Source organism: Barbatula barbatula (genome assembly GCF_947034865.1).
Source record: "Barbatula barbatula genome assembly, chromosome: 14".
Taxonomy (NCBI): domain Eukaryota; kingdom Metazoa; phylum Chordata; class Actinopteri; order Cypriniformes; family Nemacheilidae; genus Barbatula; species Barbatula barbatula.
The window spans coordinates 4,104,211-4,126,954 of NC_136777.1; the positions used below are offsets into that span (position 1 = coordinate 4,104,211).

The 22,744-nt window shown below is 39.3% G+C and overlaps 2 protein-coding genes across 5 annotated transcripts; one reads left to right on the forward strand and one right to left on the reverse strand.

The window, feature by feature from the left end:
- Positions 1–1,223: 1,223 nt before the first annotated feature.
- Positions 1,224–17,221, reverse strand: fam135a (family with sequence similarity 135 member A). 4 transcript variants are annotated; one of them, XM_079472459.1, is made up of 22 exons: positions 16,936–17,206; positions 16,494–16,545; positions 14,581–14,705; positions 12,713–12,792; positions 11,850–11,989; positions 11,671–11,741; positions 11,299–11,472; positions 10,885–11,011; positions 9,934–10,087; positions 8,700–8,777; positions 8,293–8,342; positions 8,019–8,177; positions 7,203–7,276; positions 6,964–7,118; positions 4,820–6,629; positions 4,558–4,718; positions 4,370–4,461; positions 3,925–4,022; positions 2,987–3,138; positions 2,785–2,895; positions 2,595–2,708; positions 1,224–2,367 (listed from the first exon to the last, which is right to left on the reverse strand). In XM_079472459.1, the coding sequence occupies exons 3-22, from the start codon at positions 14,655–14,657 to the stop codon at positions 2,162–2,164; spliced, it is 4,083 nt and encodes a 1,360-aa protein (XP_079328585.1). In that variant the 5' UTR covers positions 14,658–14,705; positions 16,494–16,545; positions 16,936–17,206; the 3' UTR covers positions 1,224–2,161. The 4 variants fall into 4 exon arrangements, with proteins under 4 accessions (XP_079328585.1, XP_079328586.1, XP_079328588.1 ...); XM_079472460.1 differs by having other exon boundaries at positions 16,867–17,206; XM_079472462.1 differs by lacking the exon at positions 8,700–8,777 and having other exon boundaries at positions 16,867–17,221.
- A 3,019-nt stretch (positions 17,222–20,240) lies between these two features.
- Positions 20,241–22,516, forward strand: LOC306903883 (collagen alpha-1(IX) chain-like; the record flags this gene model as incomplete). Its single annotated transcript, XM_079473423.1, has 3 exons — positions 20,241–20,362; positions 21,189–21,585; positions 22,400–22,516. The coding sequence occupies 3 exons, from the start codon at positions 20,241–20,243 to the stop codon at positions 22,514–22,516; spliced, it is 636 nt and encodes a 211-aa protein (XP_079329549.1).
- Between the last annotated feature and the right edge of the window lie 228 nt (positions 22,517–22,744).

The window sequence follows — 22,744 nt, forward strand, 5'->3', positions numbered from 1 at the left end:
GGGTGTTTAAAGAGATAACCGTAGTATTTTAGTGATAATTTCACATGTACGATGGTTAGTTTGTAAAAAATGCATTATTTCGGTGCACTTTTGCAGGGTTTCGTCGTCTTGTAGCAGTTTTGAGGGAAGCAAAATCGATTTCTAAACCTGCTTGGGTCCGATTACATCCATACCACGCAGATTACTCATCGGGATTAGTATTAACCTGTCTGAGATTACACCAAACAGACCGGCATTTACCCACAAACCCCCAAACATTTGACCATCACAGCAGTACAAACCAATCTTGATAAACTCTCAGCTTCACCAATGACTCTTCAGAAGAGAGTTTAACCGAATAAAAATCAAGAAATGTATTTGATTTACAACACAACTATACTGCATTCATTGAGGCTTCGCTGTTTCGGTGCAGGGCCTTTTAGGGGTCACGACAGGTCATGGGGGATTATTCACCACTTCTATTGTGCAAAAAGGTGTCCGCTGTCTAATGGCAATTTCAGCCTCCGGGAAAAGGTTGCGTGTTGTCCTCAACTGCTGACCCCTGCTGTGATCACATTTACATTCATACAACCTTCGATCTCGGACTTTAAAACAACTCGTTTTGGCCTCTGACCAGGTCATCTCTCACCATCCACCCGACAACACATGACATCATCACACTGAACCGTCAGGCAGTCAGAGGGAGTCCAGAAGACCAGGGGGTGGTGTGGCTCCACAGGCTTCTTCATTCAAGTCTTTAGGTTTCTATGGCGACCCCACATTCCAAAGATCAGCTGGTTTCAAGTGCCCACATGCAATAAAACACAATGAGCTAAATAAAGCTAATGAAACATTACTATTACATAGGATAATTCCATGCAAACAAATGTTTTAGTCTATCATGAATAAGAAAGTATTTGTAATGCTATTTCTGATCCATTAATTATAAGCATTACTAATTATAAAATAGAAATTTAAGAGAAGGTAAACATACCACGATGAACATAATCAAATGCTTCCACTGTTTTCCCAATCTGGCAAACACAGCCATCTAGAGGACAACATGCAACATTGACACTACACAGCTCTTTAAAAAAAAGTTTCAGATAAAAATGTTAAAGAATCATGAAGCCACGTAAAAAACACATATGGGTTTGGAGTGACATTGGGTTAAACTAATGATGACAGATTATTAATTTTGGAGTGGAGAAACTCCTTTAAAATAACAAAAATGAAACAAATTTCTGTTATAAGAGAAGACATTTATTGCGAATAGATTTCATGAAATGTATACAAAACCATTTTAACAAAGACGAAATAAATTGAATGTTTTATTTAAAGTGTTTTTTGCACACAAGCATCAATTAATTCCTCCACAGGAAACCAATAAATATTTTCCCAGAACCATGTGGTGTGTCTACAGCTTTTTGTGCGGACTAAACTCAACTAACCGTCTAATCCACACCCAACCCCAGTTAACTAGTTACCACTATTCCCCATACTTAAATTAAAACACTAACATGCCAAGAGTGTGTTTTCCACCCAACACCAGGCTGGGTTTAAATTGTGCATGACAATGCAATGGGCACCAGAGACATCGTATAAAACCAACACAGTCCAAGGCTGCTTTGTTTTAGCTACAATCACATATTCGGGAAGCCTTTGACGTGGTATTAAAAAAATTGTTTTGTAAAAAATGTAGTCAAATGGCAATTTGATAGAAAAATGTATGCAGGTCAGATGCAAGCCTACTCGGACAGCGATGGTGAAGTGAACGAGCTATCACCTTGAAGACTTGAATCCCCAACCCAAATAAATATTTCATTCTTCTTTTAGCAGCTACATTTCCAGTTCAGAATAAGATAGTTTACTAGAATGAATCGCTGATCAAAAATGGTAAAAATTAATGTTTGACAAATAACACTGAAAAAATACCAAGGAGGATATAGTTTCTTAAAGATGAATAGGAAATTAAAATTATTGTTTAAAAATGGCAGTAGAAAAAGGAAAACGATAAATTCCACATTCACAAGAGGCTAAGTAGAAACAAAAATAACACTGATATATTTTTTGCTTTACCTCCACAAGCATAGATATAACCGTGAAAAACAAATCAGAAAAATGGTTGAAAAAAGTCAATTTGCTGTGAGGTATTCACTCTGGATTCTTCCGACCTAGGAGGCTACTGGAAAAACTTGAGTCCTGCCACCAGGAAGAACTTCTCCAGGAAAATCTCAGAGTCCAGGACCGCAATGTGAGCTGCCCGGCCTATCAAAGAGTTGGCGGTGTTGGGTAATGCATGGATGACGTCATAACGGACCAGGTTACAGTCTTCGTTCTGAAGTACAGGAAGTAGAAGGTTTTCTATCATCTCGGCATACACTGGACCTGACCAGACAAGAGAATAAAAATACAGGGACACAGACCAGAAATGTGTGGTTAGATGCTATACAAAAATGTTAAATGTGACCGGCAAATTTAAAAGAAACAACCGCTTCCACAGAAGTAACGATTTGTTGTATGTTTTTGACCCCAAAAAAAACATATTTAAAGCAAAAACAATTTCAACATTTTCTGATGTACAATTTATTCATAAAAAATAGACACATCCTCACCAGTCTGTTTGTCCTTTACGGCTGTTTTGCACATCTCGATTCGAGCAGAGTGATACGGAACATATCGGTCCTGCAAAGATCCCACCAGTACTACATTCTTAAAGAACTGAAGACCTGAAACAAAATGTTAAGGTATGAATATGGATTACCCCAAACCCAAAAAACTTAGCAGCAGCAGAGTAAAACTTACCTGCTTTCTTACTCAGCTTATAGAGGAAAGTCTGGCGTGGATCCGAGTGGTCCCGACAGGTCAGCTGCAAGAGAGAGCCGGATTTCTTCCACTTCTGCATAAACCACAACCCTGACAGAGAAAAATGAGTTAGCAGCGGGATACTTACAGTTCATTAAAGACTATCTTCAGAAAACTGCTGAAGTGGTGAGACGGTGTGTACCTGTATTGACGAGGGCTGAGCTATTGTACAGTGTGCCCAGATGAGGTCCAGAGAGAGAAAGAAACGTGTGCAGTCTGCTGAGATAACACTTAAACCTGGGCCTCGTCAGCACCGAGCGGACGATCAGATTTCCCAGAGAGTGACCCACAAAACTTAAGAGACACAAAATTGAATATGTATTCTTAAGTGAACAACATATGCTTTTTAAGATTTGACTTAAAAAATATAAGCTTTCCCCAGCTACCAATGAGGTCATAATAAAATGCGCTTACAGACGCTTTCATCGGACGTTCACACCTGGCACAAAGTTAGCTTCCAGTCTGTGTTTGTTGATCTGTCTGGTTAATAATACAACTATTTATAGTTTATTTACTTGATATTAATTTACAATAATATTTTATTTAATAATAATTGTGTTAAATAAACGATTTGTTGAATAGGTCATTAAGTTTGGCCAAATAATGGTTCTTCTACTGATAACCCAGAATAATTCTGCTTAGACATTTTATTTAACATTTATTTTAACTTGCTAGCTAATGTAATTTACTTGCTTTTTATCAGATATAATCTACAGGGACTCTATTCTTTGCAGATGTGTACCAGAAGTTAAGTTAAGGCCATGTATGCGCAGTAAGGTTCATGTTTGTTGTTGCTTTGAAATGGTCAATAGACCCCTACGGAATACGTAAACAAAGCTGCACCAACACTGGTCCAAAATAACTTTTTTAACACTAGACAAATAAACAAAATAAAACCAACAGTACATTTATATCCGAATCAAGATATAAAAAAATTACAAAAAAATATTTTGTATGTAAGATAAAACATTTATTCAATAAAAGAAATTCAACCAAAAGTGGTAGTGTTATATCTTGCAAAGTGGCCTATAGACCCTGCCCCAAACTGAGTGATCTGTATTGGAGTGTGTGAGGTCTTACCTTATCTTTGAAACTGTGAGATTGTAGATTTGTATGTACTGCACTATTTCATCCAAAAGCCTGTCGGTCATTGACTCAAAATCAGCAAAAGTGTCATTCTAAATAACAACAAAAGGAAACAAGGTTTATCAATGTCACAATGTTTCAAATCATTGCCCTCGGATGGAAACATTGTATTCCCCAAATTGCTCAGGAAAACCACTGTTACATCAGAAACGCTCTTTTAAATACTTTTTATTGGTCAAATATTTGCAAAACCCACAAACAAACATGAAGCCTGACCTTCATGATCTATAAAATGCGTCAAAAAACAAATAATAATGAACACTGCCGATACAAAGTTTCTGCCAGACGGCAACAAAATGTTTCATTTTGTAAAAGCATCCATGAAGCTGTTTTATATAAACCACACAGTGTCTGATCATGGGACATGCGTGCAGCTTACCTGGTTGCGCTCTGACATTAGGAAGTCTATGTGAGCACCAGGTAAACCGAGCTCCAGGTAAGTCTTCACCAGCCGCAGATCTGCACTGTTGCCTAAAGGAATGAGAGCTTTTATTAAAACTGAATTTCACATTTTTGCTATCAACTTTTTACATACACAACCAAATATGTGCGCGTATGACTGCTCACCGTCCAGGCCGTGTACACACACTATAAGGTGTATGCCCTCATCACAGCTCTCATCCTCATCCAGACTGAAATACGGCACAGTGGAAGCCAGATCTGCCACCTCGCTGTACAGGAAACCTGGCAACTTTAGTTGTTTTAATTCCTCTTTCGCTTGCACAAACCTAAATTCACATACACAGTGAAACCGTTATAATGCAAGAATATCGTAAAATTACATAATACTGCAAAAATGTAATTTCCTAAAAGATAAAAGTAATCTTACGCTTTCATCTGAGCAGTGGGGGCGCTCTTGTACCAGCACATGTCATTACTGATTGGTACTGGTCCAGTAGGCCGTGCCAGCAGGGCAGCTGAGGGGGCGTATGTTTCCTGGAGCTGTTCCAATCCCAAGTGCTCATAAAAAAGGTTCCTCCCCTCTGCACCCCCATCCACACATCTGTCTTCATCACCGGACACTCCGTTAACATAAACCGGCCCGTCCGTCTCCTCATAGTAACCGTTCTCAATCATCTCATGTTCCTGTTCCTCATCCTCCTCTTCTTCATCATAATTGGCATCGGGGTGAGTCTGAATCCCCAGTGTTATGGCGGCAGTCTCCAGCGGGCTGATCTCAGACACATCCGTGCTGGAGCGCGAGCCAAAGTAGTTCTCCACAAATCCTTTCTTGACCAGATCTGTGCTGCTGGTGGCTGACGTACTAGACTGGGCGGTAGTTTGAGGCTCGCTGCAAGACTCATTCGCCATACCTCCTTCACCTGGCTCAGCAGATCCCAAATGCCGGGTGGGAGCGGAGGGTTCACAGCGGGAGTCTCCGTCATGAGATGACAACCCATCTCCGGAGCCTCTTTGGTGAGCTGAGGTCCTAGTGTTGGAAAGTGGGAGGCTATGACATTCTCCAGAAAAGATGAGGCTTTGTTCCTGCACCAGGATGCTGGACTTCCTGCTAACGGTCTCTGTCTCCACCTCATCATCTGAGGGAAGTGAATTGATGGAGGTGAGGGAAGACTGGACTCCGCTCACTCCGCTGGTGCTCTCTGGATTGAGTCCCTCCAACGTGCTGGTTCCTCTGGAGGCTGGGCTAAGCGGAGGGAGTCTCTGTGGAATCTGCGCTTTTGGCTGCTCGAGTCCAGTAGGGGCAAAAGCAGATGGAGAAAGTGGGGCCAGCTGTGTTGCGGAGCTGGGCTCGCTCTCAATGCCAGAGTCTGAGAGACGGGAGGAGGCTTGAGGAACACAGTCGCTCCTCAATACGGCCGCACAACCTCCAGTGTGTCCGACCATCGTGGAACCATCCTCAACTCGACTCTTAAACTCTTTAGAGAAATCAGTCTGTGTGATCTCTGGAACATCTTTCTTGGGGGTCGGATCTTTTTGGTGTGGTAGAAGAACGGTGACCTTTTCGCCCTGGTAGGGGTCCTTGTCACTCGGTTTGACATCGATATGTTTGAGCCCGGCAGGGGCGTGTGTCGGATCAACCCTGTGCTCTGCTGTGCCCTGGGTGGCTTCTGCTCCAGTACCTGCCTGGGGCCTAACCCGCACATGCAAAAGATTAGAAAAGCTATCGCTGTGGACAGTGGACATGTTTCCTTTGATGTCACTAGCTGTGCAGTCTCTAGCATTATGAGCAAAATTGGCTGTTGCAGTGTCATTCTGATGGACAAACGAATGTCCCGGTCTACCACTGAGGTCACAGAGTAGGCCTACCTCATGTACATCATCTTTTTGATTGCATTGAGTGTCATCTTCTTTGGACTTGGTGGTTGGTTCGTTGTGAGGAAGCTTCAAGTTCTTGTAGCCTGTGAGGATAACAGAGTCTTTTGAGCTTTGCCTGGTCAACTTCTTGGAATTTTCCGTCCTGGCATTCTTCTTCAATTTGATGGATTTGGCTTTGGATTTGAGGGGTGGTTCATTTTGTTCAGGCCAAGCGTTGGCAAGGGTGTCCTGCTGCTTATCTGAGTACGGACCAAAGGCTCCTACCCCACCAGCAATTGGGTCCTTAGAATTTGATTTGTCTGGTTTAGTGGAGACAGTAACACTTCTGGTGTTGTGAAGGCCGAGCCATGGACCGTCACGATCTTAATGGAAATTATTTTTAGCATTAGCATTTCTAACACTTTTCACAATCATACTCCCCATTAAGTGCATTGCACTTCAATGTTTACATCTGTTAAATTTGTTATTTTGTAAAGTTCTTGATTTCATGTATAGTAAACCTTCACAACGTGTCCACACCAGACGGGATGCAAGGTCACAACAATTTAGAAAATGTGTCTTTTCCATCAATGGGTGGTGTTATATAGATATGGACCAAAAGCCACAAAACCCAAGTTTTGATTTCTTTGTTCTTTTAATGGAATACAAAAGGTCAAATTAATTGAAGCCTTGTAACCCCTATGCCGTGTTATATACCTTCAGTAACCGATTCTAAATATCGGTCCTCGAAGATGATTGGCAGAGAGTTGACATCCCCATCAAGATCAGCACACTCAACAGGAAGAGGTGGTAAGGACTGGAAGTAAGATGAGCTCTTGATAGCTGTGGTCATCTGTTGGTGACTGTGGGCACTGTCAAGCAAAAAGGTTAATTTACATTCCCATGAAAATGTACATTTCTATAAGCCATCACAATAATGACATTTTAACACATACTGCAATTCCTGGTAGGCCAGGGCACTCTGTCTGGGGTGCTCAAGGCAAAAGAAAGCTTCAGCAAATCTTCGCACCTATTAAATAAAAACAGAAGATAAGTGAGGGTTGAAACTTGCTGTTCGCAAGAATGTAAACACAAACGCTTATAGCTACACAATCAAGTTTGTGTGCATGCATTCCATAGTACAACAAAATATCGATTGAGCCGTACTGCACAAGCAGGCTAGGTATAAATTGACCATAAATCTAGTTTTACAGTTTCTCCTTTCCTTTCCAATCCTGTCATGGCGGAGCACTGGTTTAACAAATACAGTAGCACATGCATAAACCTCAAGGTCTGGTTTCACAAACACGTCTTCGCTTGAGCCAGAACTTTGCCTCAGTTGAATTAAGATAATTATGTCGCTTTTATAAAAATGCCTTAGACGAATAAAGAACTGGTGTGCATCTCGTGACAAATCAATGGCACTGATACATTTTAAGATATTTCTAGTCAAGACAGGGCAAACATTCCTTTTAGTCTGGGACTAGCCTTAAGTTTTGTCTGTGAAACCAGGCCCAAGTGTTTAAATATTTGTAGCTAGCTAACTTAAAAGTGCCAATTTACAGGACAACGCAAGACAAGGTAAGGAAAGTTGAGATTTTAAGATAGCAACTTGGAGATTTGAGGTTTGTATCAAGGTACACAGTAAAGCAAGGATGTCTGTGGAGTACCATGCATCCATGTTTCTGGCTTAAAATGCATAGGAATGCTTATCATTCTGATGTTTATCAAAAAGAGATGTGCATCTTAAAGCGGGAGATCTCAGAACTTACCCGTAGTGTATGGTGCTCCTGGGCCAACAGCATCGAAACACGTTCATTTAATGACACCACTTCCAGGAAACTCCCCCACAATGCCATGAGCAGAGAGCAAAGCTGGGCCAAGTTCATGTTCACCAGTTCAGCAAGCTCATCTGGGCTCTCCACCCTCTGCTGCAACACACACAAGTGCAGATTTCTTGAATGAGAATGAATAAGAAGTTTGGCAAAAATGTTTATCATGTACAGAAAGCATACATTCAGATAAACCTAAGAAGCCATCGCATACCTTGACATGTTCACATAGATCATGAAGCCTGGCGTCCACATCAAGTTCTTCTAAACAAATAAGAATAAGACAGCAAAGTGAGATTGGTGTTTATACATCAACAGTAGAAAGAATGAGATAAGTCTGGCTGAAGAGTCTGTGACTGACAGCACTTGAAAGGAAAGGATCAACATCACAGGAAGTAGGACTCAGTCAGAGGAATATGTTCAAAGAAATTTGAAATCCGAAGTCAGCCTGAAATCTGAGACACTACAAGAAGATAGAAGATCTAATCTGATCTAAGAGCTCCATCAGTGAAGAACGCTTGCCTGTAACAAACGTACAGGTCAGGGGAAGAGAAGAAAAGGACAAACGAAAGGCAAGAGGCATGTTGAGTGGAGCCGAGGATCGGTTTTGGAGGGACGTACCTATGTAGACGTGCCTTCTGCCTGGAGGGTAAGGTCGTCTGAGAACTCGCTCATAAAGGACCTGCATGCTGGGCTTGGCTAGTGGTGGGATTGCACATATAGGCACATTTAAAACTTTCACTTTACTTTTTTTTGGTGTTTGAGCTTTAAAGTTAACTTTTAAATACATGCAAGTCACAAATTCATATAGAAGCGGGAGGAGGTGAGTAGATTAGCTTTGAGTGAGTTTACAGTTCAGGATTGAAAAGCACTTTTTGAGGTGCAATATTTGGAAGACAGACGGATCTGCATGCCAATACATATAAGAAAGACAGATGCATACAGTAGTAGAGCTGGAAAGAAAGACTGTAGATAATTTATTAATGTAGTATTTAAAGCCAAGTGAGGCAGATAACGGCAGATATCTAAAGGGTTATTTATTAGTGAGTGTGTATATTAGTACAAAACGAGTATTTCACTATTAGCACTGGTAAGATGTTAAAATGTTAAAGAAAATTACTTCATACACGTACCATAAAAACACTTTTACAGACAAAAGGATGACAAAGTTCGTAAAAACAATTTTGTCTTAAATTAGACACAATATATTTGATGGAACATTGTGAAAAACAATTACAACTTTAAAAACACAAAATTTGCTAAATTGGAGTCTATCACATATTTTAAGTGTTTTACCCATCATGCATCAGTGTATATCTGTTTCATATTCTTTGAATAATAATGAAGACAGTTTATGACTTCAGATCAGTTTTAATAGTGCAAAAAAATGTTAAAGCAAGCCAACGTTAAGCTTAGGGTTCAGTTTTGTAGTCGGTACCCGATTTGCTTGGCGTTCAGACTGGCATTTTAACAGCGAACCTAAAGATATCGAACCTAACCGCTTACATGTTAACGTGATTGGACACCTTTTATGATTTATAATTTTTAAATGAAATCGAACCGCGCCAGAGTTCGTTTGAAAGTGGACTGATACCCAGCTTTTCCGTGGTCTCGGTCTGCTTGTTTGGAGCCCACCAGGGTTCCTGTGGCATCGTTCACACTTGCACAAAAAAAACGCATTAACAGACCAATCGCATCAGAGTTTGTTTTAATCTAACCTTACATGGCATATGTGAACACACCCTTAATACACCATGACTAGCCAAACCCTAACCTTCATTCACATGGAAACATGAACGGAAACAAATGAGTCTTAGTTGAGGCTGAAACTGGACTTATATTTTGGACCGCTTACCTAACTCCATACGCTGGGATGAGGGAAGGTTCTTGGTCAGGGAGGTTAAGTAACAGAACAGGCCTTGATATGCCCGCAGCAGGCTGGCACACGTGTTCTGGTGCAGGCTGAAGGCGTGCTGTAGGCACTGATCTGACACCACAAAGCTTTTCCCCTGCAAAGCATGAGAAACAGCTCGATGCATTACTAAATGTTTGAAAACTGCACAATCATTTCAATTATCATAACTATTTCCATGTGTGCTCTGAAAGTAAATGTCAGTCACCTAGATGTGATTTTTGTGTTATCGTATTTTGTTACATTTAAAAAAACATGTAACAATAACTTTAACAATGTTTTGAACTGCATTTTAACCAATTACCCTTTCCTTAAACAGCTTATCTCATTTAAATTACAACACTGGCATTTTAATAATCTTTTCTAAATACTGTAATGACTGAACCGGTGAGTCAGCAATGCCCATAAACTCAACCCTCTATACTTCCACTTTTGCTTTCCAGCAAAAAGTGACACTCCTGGTGCTCAACCCCTTTCAGATCCTTTTACGTCACTGTGGTCCATCTGGCACCTGCTATATAGGGCAAGCTAGTAATGTCACTGAGCTATCGAGAAAATGTGATGCCGCAATGTAAAACATCACATCCCGGCTACAGTAATAGCTCAAGCTGTTCAGTTACATAATAATCTCGGTTTATGGCAAGCGTTAAAACTTCCACAGATATCATGAGAAAAATCACTGCCTGCAGAACTTGCTTGACAAGTGCAGTGTTTTGTCTAATCGGTTTGAAAGTGAAAAAACTGACACCCATTAACTTGATATTATTAATAAGCGAGTTTTGTTAGTTTCAGTAGCTTTCCTTTATGTAAATGAAAAGTTATGAAGAGTCTCTATATGCATATTTTTGCAAATGTTAAGGAAATGGGTGCATGTATGGGTGTGTGTCTTCTTACATCTGGTGACAGCTGTTTGACATAACTGCTGCCGAACACCACAGACTCAAGCAGGGGAAGGACTGAGTCTTTGCACTGAGCCGGAGCGTTACGATTCAACCAGGTGCTTTTTACTGGCCGTGGGAAACTGAGAGGACACACACAAGCAGTCACAGTAAATATACTAAGTGTGAATTCCTTTTCTTCCCTCGAATCACAAAAGTAAGCTTATAATAGTACTTTGTCAGTCTCACATTTATTATTCTGACTTCAACATTCAAATAAATAAGCATGCGACGTAAACCCCAATTTTATGTTTCAAACAGAGATGGCGATAGAGAGGCAAAAGTTGCAGAATGCAGTTAAGAAATACTGTTATAATAATAATAACATTTGGACAGATGCAGTTTTTCTTATTTCAAAACAGATGCTGACCTGATGAGAGGTTGATGCAGGGCCACCAGTGAGGCGTGGACGGTGGCAGAGATGACAGACAGGTGGAAGTAGTCAAACATGACATTGACGTGCTGGTGGATGCCTCTGTGGAGGCTAAAGTGCAAGCGCAGAATTCGACTGCTGATGCTTTGGAGAGAACCGGGGTCGTCGGCCCTGATTGTAGACAAAAAACTTGAATGACAAAATGTATTACATGGAACATTTGTTATGGGTAATGTATCGAAGATAAAGTCAAACTAGTCTAGTTTGACCTTTTCCAACAGTTTACAGACAACCGGACATTTAGTATGAGCAACAGTAAGAGATGCTTTTCATAATGCCGAAGTGACAGCCAATTATATTTCCACATACGTGTAGTCGCCATCAGTGAAAAACAGATCCAAAGACAGCTGAAAGTCCATTTCATTAAGGGACTCCTCCACCTGAAGGAAACAGTACACCGTACTGATGAACACCGTACAACAGTACACACTGATGAAGACAAAAAACTCCTTGTGTGTTTGATATTCAAACCGTGTGAACTCTCTGACCTTCTTTGCGTCTAGCAGCATCATCACTTTAAATACGAGGACGTCGTTGACAACAATCTCCTCGTTTTTGTAAAGGATCTGAAAGGTTTTGCTGCAGATGACATCATCTTGAACCGCTGCTGGAAAAGCCAGATCCGAACCTTTGAGGAAAAGCAGAATATTGCTAAGATAGTGTTATACAGATGTCTGTCTTCCACGTGAACATGCAAACTAACAAACGGACTGAAATAGTACTATCAGGCTTTTAACAAATTTAAAGTTTTACGAATTGAGGTTTTAAGTCATTAAAAGGGAGGAGCTTCCGTAGACCAAGAATTGATTCATTTTTAATGGTTTGTCGTTTTGATTACATGTGGGTGCAATGAAACAAATAGAATAAAAGGTCCAAACGGACATACAGTCCCACTAGTCACTCTGAGGAGAAAATTCAATAGACTCACAAGCCGAATAATGATGCTTCGGATAACATTCCCTGGGGTGTAAGACATTACACACTTCAACAAACACCCACACACAGAACCTGTTGAGTGAAAGTGAAGATTCCTACAACCCACTGTCACTCACTGCAGGCCCTGAGGTCCATACAGAGATATTAATGTAAGGGATGCACCGATATGTAAATTTTCGCCGATACCGATAACCGATAATTCTTGAGCATTGGCTGCCGATAACCAATAAATTGGCCAATATACAGTACCTAATTATTTATATAACATTTTCTGTCAGTTTTGCAAACACGTCAGCTATACTATAAAAGCACTTATGATTTTGTCATCATTCTTGGACATTTTTTATGCCATTTTCTATTTCTGTCAAGCTGAGAAACCACGGCACGTGCATTTAAGTTGCGCAGAAATCTTCACCTGTGGGATGCAGCAGACTGGCTTCCACCCTCTGCGGTACCCGTGGCGGCACTTTCATACTGGCTCGGATCTGATAGAAACTGTTAACAAAACCAGGAAAACAACCGTTAGAGAAACAATATCACAAAAGGCATAACATTTCCAAAGAGGAAACCACTACACTAACGTATTCTTTTTATTTATGACTGTATTTTGCCCTCCATCTCCGTCCCACACACATAAAAACCAATACCAGATCTATTATGAGCTGAGCCGCTACAATGACCACCCGCTGTGAGGCCTTGAATTACAGTAAGGACAGAACAGCCCACATAATAAGCAGACTTTTATTTAGTAGAAAAGAGGCAGAGGACAGGAAGAGGTCAAACTAAACAAAACATGACTTGACTGCATTACGCTCGACCTAAACCCAAGTTAACAGGCACTCAACACCCATAAATGATCAATAAACACTGCTTTCACAGTAGAAACATGCAGGCATTTAAGATCTAAAGTTTGTAAATAAATGTCATAAAAATCATTCAGTTATTTGTGTAAAAGATTTCCCATGCCTGTGCAGAGCCAAGTTGCATATTTATTTTATTTCGTTATAAATGTTATTTTTTACTCCGCTAGTTTCAATCAGTTCCTCGTTTCTAGCATGGCTGGGTAAACCGGACCAGATGTTTATATCCTGCGCTCAATCCTCCCATGCATTCGCAAGTTCAAACAACTAAAGTAAGCCTGCAATTATCCTCCTGATGAAAATGTCAATACATCTAAAATGCATGTAAAGGGGTTAGTAGGTGGGTAAGAATACAATGCGCTGGCAGAACACAGATCTGAAAAGAAGAACAAACAAGCGGGCATAGGAAGAGATTGAGGGTTGCGTTATCCTTCCTGTCTCACAGCTGAGCAATCCTCACAGCCCGCTGTTTTAGTCAGACCCACGGCGACAACGTCAACAGACATGGAATGGAAACCTGATGTCGCAAAGTGCTATTTTAACCCGAGCAAGCACAACCTGGGGTTTCCTCCTCTCTGCTGAAATACGTCCCTTTAGGAGATGTTTACATTACGACACCATTAGTGGGGTGCGTGTAGAAAGTGATGACAACAAATGATACAAAATGTTTGGCTTCATCTAGGGCAGTATAAAGTTATACGCAAGTAGGAATGTGCTTTTATTTCTAACATTTCTCCCTAACTCTATAACAGAACTATTTATTTTATGCTGTAAGTTATAAAAGTTATCGTTCTGTTTTCGCAGCTTCGTATTCCCGACTCATTATTCATTTGCTATATACAATCTTATCTTTTGAGTGATGTCCATCAAATTCCAAGTACAAATCAAATAAAGTGAAATGTGATGCACTTCATCTTGTTTTATGTAGATGACTGGAGTTTTCCACATGAGGCTGTACAACATGGTTATTCCGATTGCGTTTTTAATCCCGTAAAAATAGCTACATGGTGATAAATACAGATATAAATTTATTTCTGGCACTGGACACATCTAGTGCATGATTTTGAGATGTGAAAAGTCCATAATTATGTTACACTTGTAACTCAATTCTTTAATGTTCTGAATAATAGCATTTGTCCTAAACAAGGAGCCGTAGATATTTCACTACAGGAATAAGTCATTTTCAGCCGAAGAACTGCCCAGAGGTTGAGACAGGTTGGTATATAAACTGTCTCTGCCCACACACTTAACAGTCTTTTCAACTTTTTAGTATACAGACAGAAATATGTGTGATCTGTAGTTAACATCAACTGTGAGCTGTGATTTTCTGTTCAAGCAGAGACTCATTGCTACTGCATACCATGAACAACATAAAGCCAACCAATAACGTTAAATATTAAGCTTTTTAAATAAAGGTTCTTACCCTCTCTGGAATAAATCCACATTGTAGAACTTGTGGAGCTCCACAGAGAACTCCACCGTGGCCTGCACCTCAGTCATGCTGGGATTCAAGCCTGGAGGACGGCCTGTCTCAAATCTACAGCAAAACTGCAGAAGAACAGATTTAACACAAATCAAAAAATATATGAAACTCTTTATAATAAGAATAAAACAAATGTTGGATAGGAAGGGAACTGAATCCAAAAGTGCAGAATCAGCAAATTACTTAAAGTAACTTTCACCCACGTTTATGAGACAAGTACGACTCGCTCTTGACATTTAAACCTCCCAAACATAGAAACCGCATTCTTTTCTGCAGACACGCATGAGTTATCGCGCAAGACCCGATGCCTACAGTGCATTCTCTGTGCTATTTAGCTCCGTATATTTATGCACTGCCTGTGCTTGTCCTGAATTACCAGAGAACGCTTTCACACACCCCACGGGCTGTTTCAGAATGATTCACTATCTATTTGCAAGTCGCAGTCACAGCACCGTAGGTGTGATGTAAGATGCACGAAAACTTCAGACGCTCGAATGCAAATACCTCCGTTAACGCCGGGCGAGCCCACTCCCTGGAGGATTTCATCAGCTTCGTTCCATTATCAGGAGATTTAGGATTCATTAATACAGATTAGCAGCCTTAACTGAAAGACTAGCCGCAGGGACACACGTCCCATGCAAATCAGGTCTACCACAGTTAGATTTTCCTTTCGTGTGATAAGTCGTGGAAACCTGAACCACTGTCTGACCGCAGCGTGTGTTTACAATACAGCACAGGTATAAAACATGAAACATGCCATTATGTCCATGAGAGCCAGTTTCCTTCCTCTATATTCTGAGTTGTGCCTGAGAAAATGAACATGATATCCCTGTTGTGGTGCCCTACACCTTGGCATATGTTCATATCATTGAATGCCCTTCTATTCTTTGCTTGCTTGCTTTCTTGCTTGCTTTCTTGCTTCCTTTCTCTTTCTCTCTCTCTCTCTCTCTCTCTCTCTCTCTCTCTCTCTCTCTCACAGAATCGTAGAACTTTCCAGAGTGCACAAGTTGGTTTTCGGATCTAAAAAAATCACATTCATTGTCATCATTTCACAAATGCTTTTTAGTGATAACATAAACCTACGAGTGATCACAAGGTTATATTTAATTCACTTTTTGGCCACATATATGGCCATATAAAACAGTGTTTAATCTCAAACTCTCTAGTAAAATACGAGAACAACAACGATCCTAAAGCAAGATCCGAAAACGCTGGTCTCAGCAGATTACCCTTCCACTATGAAACACTTTGTAACATGCTACAAAAGAATTCTGGGACACTTCCTAACAATTAATTAATGACATTTGCAGGGATTCCCGGAGGCGCGAGTTCATTTCAGTTTTTCATAAATATCATGATTTATCTCGGGGATGTTTAGTTTAGATACTGAAGAGTTTTGTAAAACAGTGTTAACTGTTGCATTTCATTGACAAAGCGTGTACTTCCTTACATTCATTTATACAAACATACAAAAAGGCAACGGTTTAGATTGTACGCTATCTGTCTGTCTGTCTGTCTGTCTGTCTGTCTGTCTGTCTGTCTGTCTGTCTGTCTGTCTGTCTGTCTGTCTGTCTCAGCATGCATTACCGAAGCCCTAATGAATACAATGCATACACTTAAAGGCACTAGTATAGATCGTGCTGTCTGCCAGCTGTACGTTTGTAAAGCATGTACAGTACACGTACAGTAAGGGCAGTTTGTGGTTGCTATTGCTTTACATGACCCCTTAGCTTTACAGTGCACTTTGAATAAAGCGACACATCATATCTAGCACATGCATTCAATAGTTTAGGATTGATACGTGATCATATTATCAGAAAGACTTGCGTGTACAATGTTTAAATGGCTCTCACCCGTCCTGACTCGGTCCAGTATATCTCCTCATGTCAACTGATCAACACAAACCTGTAGACAGAGACAGTCATATATGTCAATCTTGAATAAAATATGTTCTCCGATCATATATACGCATCTGAATGCATTTGATGAACCGGCTCAACTTCATTAACAACTATTCTTAGCAACAGAACTGAACAAACAACCAATAATTCACATTTTCTCGGTAACGGTTTCCATTTCTACGTTTACATTTGATGAATTTAACGTTACTTGTGTCCTGTGAGGTAACCGAGGTTGTTAGCGTTAGCCTGTTTTGCTTGTCAAATGACCAGCTTTTACAAACACAACACTATTTGCTTAAGTAAACGGACACGTTTTCACACTCACGGGCGAACACACGGCAAACGGCGATATTTCCTTCAACCTCCATCTGATGTTTTATTTAAAATCACGTACATGTAACGGCTGCGGAAGTGTAGGCCTCAGTCCGCGGACTGGATTTCAGAGCGATCCCGCTTCGAAGCTCCGATCCAGCGGCTTCTTAATTCCTGCGCATGCCGCTGAAAGTCCGCTTCTTTCCCGTCTTCGCAGCAGACTTAGTCCTTCTGATCGTTCAAGATAAAGTCAAACTAAACCATATAACATACGCTGTCATCAGAGAGACCTGGATCGTGAATAATGCCCAAACTTGTGTTATGTGAGACCGTGTCACTGTGAGTTTAAGGGAGGCGTTCACACGCACGCCGGTAGCCTTATATTCTGCCCTTATTATTTATTAAAGGCGTCATTCTCTCCTCTCCGTGTGTATTGATTGACGCCAGACATCATTGTTGAGATGATAATGACAGCTACGAGCAATAAAGAAAATAATACATTTTTAAGGAAACGCATTCTTTACATTTTTCCACGTTCCTAAAGTATGGAGCAGCCTAACACAAATGCAACCGTGTAAATGATTGCTTATATAATCCAAACCAATAAACTCTGTTGTGTTTAAGCATAGGTTAGTTAATGTAGTCAATGTCTTCCTAGAATTTGTGAAAGGGATAACGGGATGAAACTTCTGTCATTATTTACAGTTGTTCCGAATGCATTTCTTTATTACGATGAACACGGAGAAAGATATGTGGAATAATGCTTATAACCAAATAGATCTCAACACCATAGTAGGGGAAATTACTTAAGCACGTTTTCTCCTGTTGAACACAAAAGAAGACATTTTGAAGAATGTAATGCAGCATGCAGTTCTTGGGCACTTTTGACTACAAAAAAGGAATCCAGGGAAATGAATATTTCATTTATGTGGTCATAAACTATTTCAAATATCTCCTTTTTCACAGGTCATTAATAATATAATGGGCATTAATGGGCACTGTATGGTTAGGGTTTTGGTTGGTTGTAAAAGCTGAAGAGATACAGTACAGATACAGATTTTCCATCATCACAGGGATCTGTATCATTGTGTTCACACTCAGGGTTGGGGAGTAACGAAATACATGTAACATACAGCGTTGCGTATTTAAAATACAACATTTGAGTAACTATATCATCACAGTTACTTTTAAATGGGTGGTAGTCAAATAACAGTTCTATCCAAGAAGTATATTACCAAAGTGATCATTTAAATCGTTTCATTTAAACATTCTCCGACTCTGACAATCTGCAAAAGCATCCTAATGCCCATAAGTTTCATACCCCTTGCCGAATATGCAAACTCTGAATCATTTTGACAAAAGTCATAAAAATGTCATGTTCATTTGATTTAGTACTGTTCTGAATAGACTATTTCACACAATAGAAGTTTACATATAGCCTACTCCAGAAGACAAACTGACTACATTTATACTGACTGGCACATTACAAAATGTATAAAGCCTTGAATCTTTATTGTCTGTTGTAACCTGAATGATCAACGACTGTTTTCAGGTTTTGTGACACTTAAATAGTGTGGATTCTATTTACACTCTGAGTGTTAATTGAACCATTTTTACACTGGCGATTTTGCTGTGTAATTGCAACTTTTTGTCACACTCCGATTTTTCCCCACAATTGTGAGTTTTTAACTGACTTCTTTTCTTAGAATTATGAGACATATACTCACATTGTGGACTATAATGTGAAATGAGGGAAAACTGAAACTTGTTTAAATTAATATGCAGAGGAAAGCCAAGTCCTCTGTTTGGTGATCCGTTTATTTTACAGTATGTACCTTATTAGTATTCCAAACTATTTTCATGTATTTAGAATAAGTTGCGAACTTGTGTTATCTAACGAAATACATTATAGTTTACACTTTGAAGCATGTATTTTGTAATCTGTAATAAAATACATTTTACATTGTAACGTTCCCAGTCCTGTACACAATAGATGTTACCACTGGGCTTGCTGTGTGTTTGAAGAGATTGTCATAAATTATTTAGGTTATCTGGACACTTGTCTTCAAGTTTCACTCACTGTTAACAATAATATCCTTCACGTGTGAATTCGTGAAATGTTAGATTCAAACATTATGTTGCTTTAAAATGACAGGATTATGCTCTTAATAAATGTAGTCATATTTAAAAATATCAGATTCTGAAAATAAAATATTTGCTTATAAATGAAAAATAATTGACTTTTGGACAATAAAATGACATTGCAATTAATTATTTTTCTTTTTTTAAATAAAAGTGATGTATTTATCAAAATCAATAAACCATAAGTTCCATAGCTATATCACATAGCTCATTTAATGTGATGTGTTTTCTTGTTTAGTAAACTATCACCAAGGAAACACTACCCTCCTCTTTGAGAAGCATCTTTGAGGTGTCAGCTGTTACCCACATCACTGGACAGCTGGAGATCAGGTTCAGTTAGTCAGTTTGGTTACAGTAGGGTGACTTCTTCAGACGCAAGAACATCTGTGGGAATCAGGAATAATGATCTGGAGGTAATGTTAAGCTTTCACTTTTTGTAAATTTAAAGTTATCATTTTATTTCATTAAACAAGGTAAACAATCTTTCAATGTTTTTGTCCAATGCACTTGAAAACAGTCAAATGTAAGCAAATGCGTGATGTTGTGCACAAACTTGTGGAAGCAATGCCAGCTTGAGTACATGTTAACATTAAAGCAAAAAGAGAAATATAAAAATGTATATTCTTTTATTTATTTAATTTATTTTATATTCTTTGTTTCCAGAGAGGCCTGCCTCTACCTGTTGTGTAATGTGATCGAGCAGTGTTTCTCAACTGGCCTTCATGTACAAAGTAAGTTTCTTTAAAATATACCCATTCAATTGTCGGTTATTTGAAGTGATTTTGTGGTTTACATTTAGATGAAAATGTAAGCATTAAATTAAGAGCAAGCAAACTCACAGCAACAGTTTAACCACACAAACCATAAAGTGATTGAACTCAACGTGGACGAAGTGGCACAGCTTTACAAACACAGAGTGATTGTGTTGTCAACACAGATTTCCCACAAACACATGTGTGTTCGTCAAACACACAAACAAAAGAGGAGAGTCATCTATTTCCATGGAAAAGGAAAGAATGGTCAAATAAGAACAGTGTTTTTCTATTTAACATAAAATATGCCATTTTCCATACAGTGCTGCCATATTCCGGTGTGAGTCGCCTACAGACAGACAGAACCATGTGTCCTCAGACTAAACATGGGAATGACCAATTTCCAGGTAAACTTTTGAAAACCAGTTCATACACCTTGACTAAATGTGTTATTCATAAATATTGGGTTTTCTATTCCATAGGATTTTCTATAATGACTCAGTTCAACATTGCTGAGCTGGCCAGGAGAGGAACGGTGAAGAAGGTTCCTGGGACAGCATCTCAACATGTTGCATATCGGATTGGCCCAGAGTTCAACTTCAGAATAAACACAAGGTAGTGTGTCAACCCCCAACCCCACAATCCCCAAGATCCCATATAAGAGAGTCCACAAATGCTTGTATTTCTATTGAATTAAATTATATACTTAATATCATAATTAAATTATATATTTAAATAATATTTTTGCTACTTTTACTATATTACTGTTAAAATGATATTTGACATCTCTTAAACCCAACAGCATGTGTTGTAAAAACATACCCCATTCTGGCTTGGAAAAAACTGAAATTCAAACAGTTTCCATGATAAATCATTACATAATTACTTTATGTAGGATGTTCTAGGCCTTATTTCAGCAAGATGAAAAATTCTCCTATTGGGTTCAGGCTTCAACATCCTTTCATTAGAAGCCAGTAGAGACCCCTTATAAAATATATTTTAACATTCAAATCTATTCGATGTTTGTTTCTATTTTTATTTGTTTTCATTTAATTCGTAATGAATAAAAATCTAACAAATCTGCTTTTAATAATTGTAATTTATCGTAATGCACCTGGCAAGCAAAGTAAATGCAACAGTGTCTTTCTGACACAGTAAAGGAGGTAAAGCTTGAAAACGATACGAATTGCTGGCATCTGGCGCCATCTACTGTTCACGTTTGGAACGTCCTCTGTCCATGGTGCTGAATTAGACAAAAATAATTATAATACACAATTTTACATTCATTTTTAAATCGTAATGTAAATGTATTTGTTAAGTGTTACCTATTATATTTAGTATAAAGTTGATCAGGCCTGACTAATACTTCACAATTTATATTGTCTATTGACCCCGTTGCCAAAAGCAAATATGTGAGTTTGATCATGCGTTTCTGAATCAGATCCGCCTTTCCCATGGGACTGCCTGAGGAATTCGCTTTTTCTGCAGTTTATCGGATGACTGGGAACACACCGACTAAGAACTGGAATTTATGGCAAATGCAACACACAGACAGAAATGAACAGCTTGCAGTGAGACTCAACGGAGAGGCCCTGTCTGTAGAGTTCTCCTACAGAACCCAAGAGAACAGAGTTATGACGGTTTTATTCCCTCACCAAACACAGCTCTTCAATTCTCAGTGGCACACGATTTTACTGGTCGTCAAAAAAGGTTCTGTGAGTCTTAAAACAGACTGCACCACGACAGACACTCAACAGCTGGCACCACGAGGACGCGTAAATCTAGATGGATTCACGCATATTGGAAAACTGAAGGACAGTCCTGCAATAGCTGTGCCGGTGAGCATAAAGTTAGACAATGTTTTCACACACAAAAGTACATATTGTAAGTAAAACAAATGTTTTTACGAGGTCATCAAGGGCTATGGAAGTTCTAGTGTCAATAAGACAAAAAACTAACTTTATTAAAGTCAACATCTTTGTGTGATTGACTATGAGTCATGAGTATGAAAGTTACACTTTGAAGCACTGTCTCTTTAAATGGAATCTGGGCTCTGACAAACAGATTTTTGCAGATAAGTGTGAATTCTAGCACTGATGTTCTAGTTCAGCAACCGACTTGCATTAAAAAACTTTTCCCCCAGTACTTTAAGCAGTGATTTCTGTCTGTTTTAATAATGAAACAAACATTTATTGGACACAAACCTCTCTGTTGATGTAGCAATTTGTCTGGATTTTGTGCTCTGCACAAAAGACATACAGATATGATATATCTTTAAAGCAAAGAACTTTAAGGATGCGATAGTTTTTGCTAAAAATCAATACATACATATAGTTTTAAATAAAAATAACTAACTTTACTGCCATAAAAACCTCCATATATAAATTGTCACACTGTCTTTGTAATACACTGTCCTGTATAAAGGCTTCAGGACCTTGGGTTCTATCTTCCTCATATAAATTAATTGTCCTGCTTTTAAATAAAAACAGCTGACTGCAGCATAAAATTGTTCATTGCAAGTTATTCACTAACACATTTTTGCTGTGTTTAAAAGTATTTGAATAAAACAAGACCAATAATAAACAATAGAATAGAATGCACCTGCAGGTCACATTTTCACGAGGTGTTTAATGATGATGTGTGTGGTTTCAGTTTGAATTGCAGTCGATGCTTATCAATTGTGATACCAGCATCCCACAGAGAGACACCTGCGATGACCTTTTTGCCCGGAGACAGGTGAGATCACAAACAGACACACAACTTCAATAACTGATTTAAATGTTACTTTATAATGTAGAATGTCCATGTATCTATCGCTGAGCCCTTTCTCCCAAAGCTCAATCGGTGTTTGTTTACAGAGGTCAAATGTCACAGGTTAGTAAAATTTCCCGCCGTCTATTCGAATGCAAGCTGAACTCCTCCTCTCATGCCGCCGGTCTCCTCCAATCACAGCCCCAGAGCAAAGCCTCTTGTGCATATACATGAGGACTCTGTGGT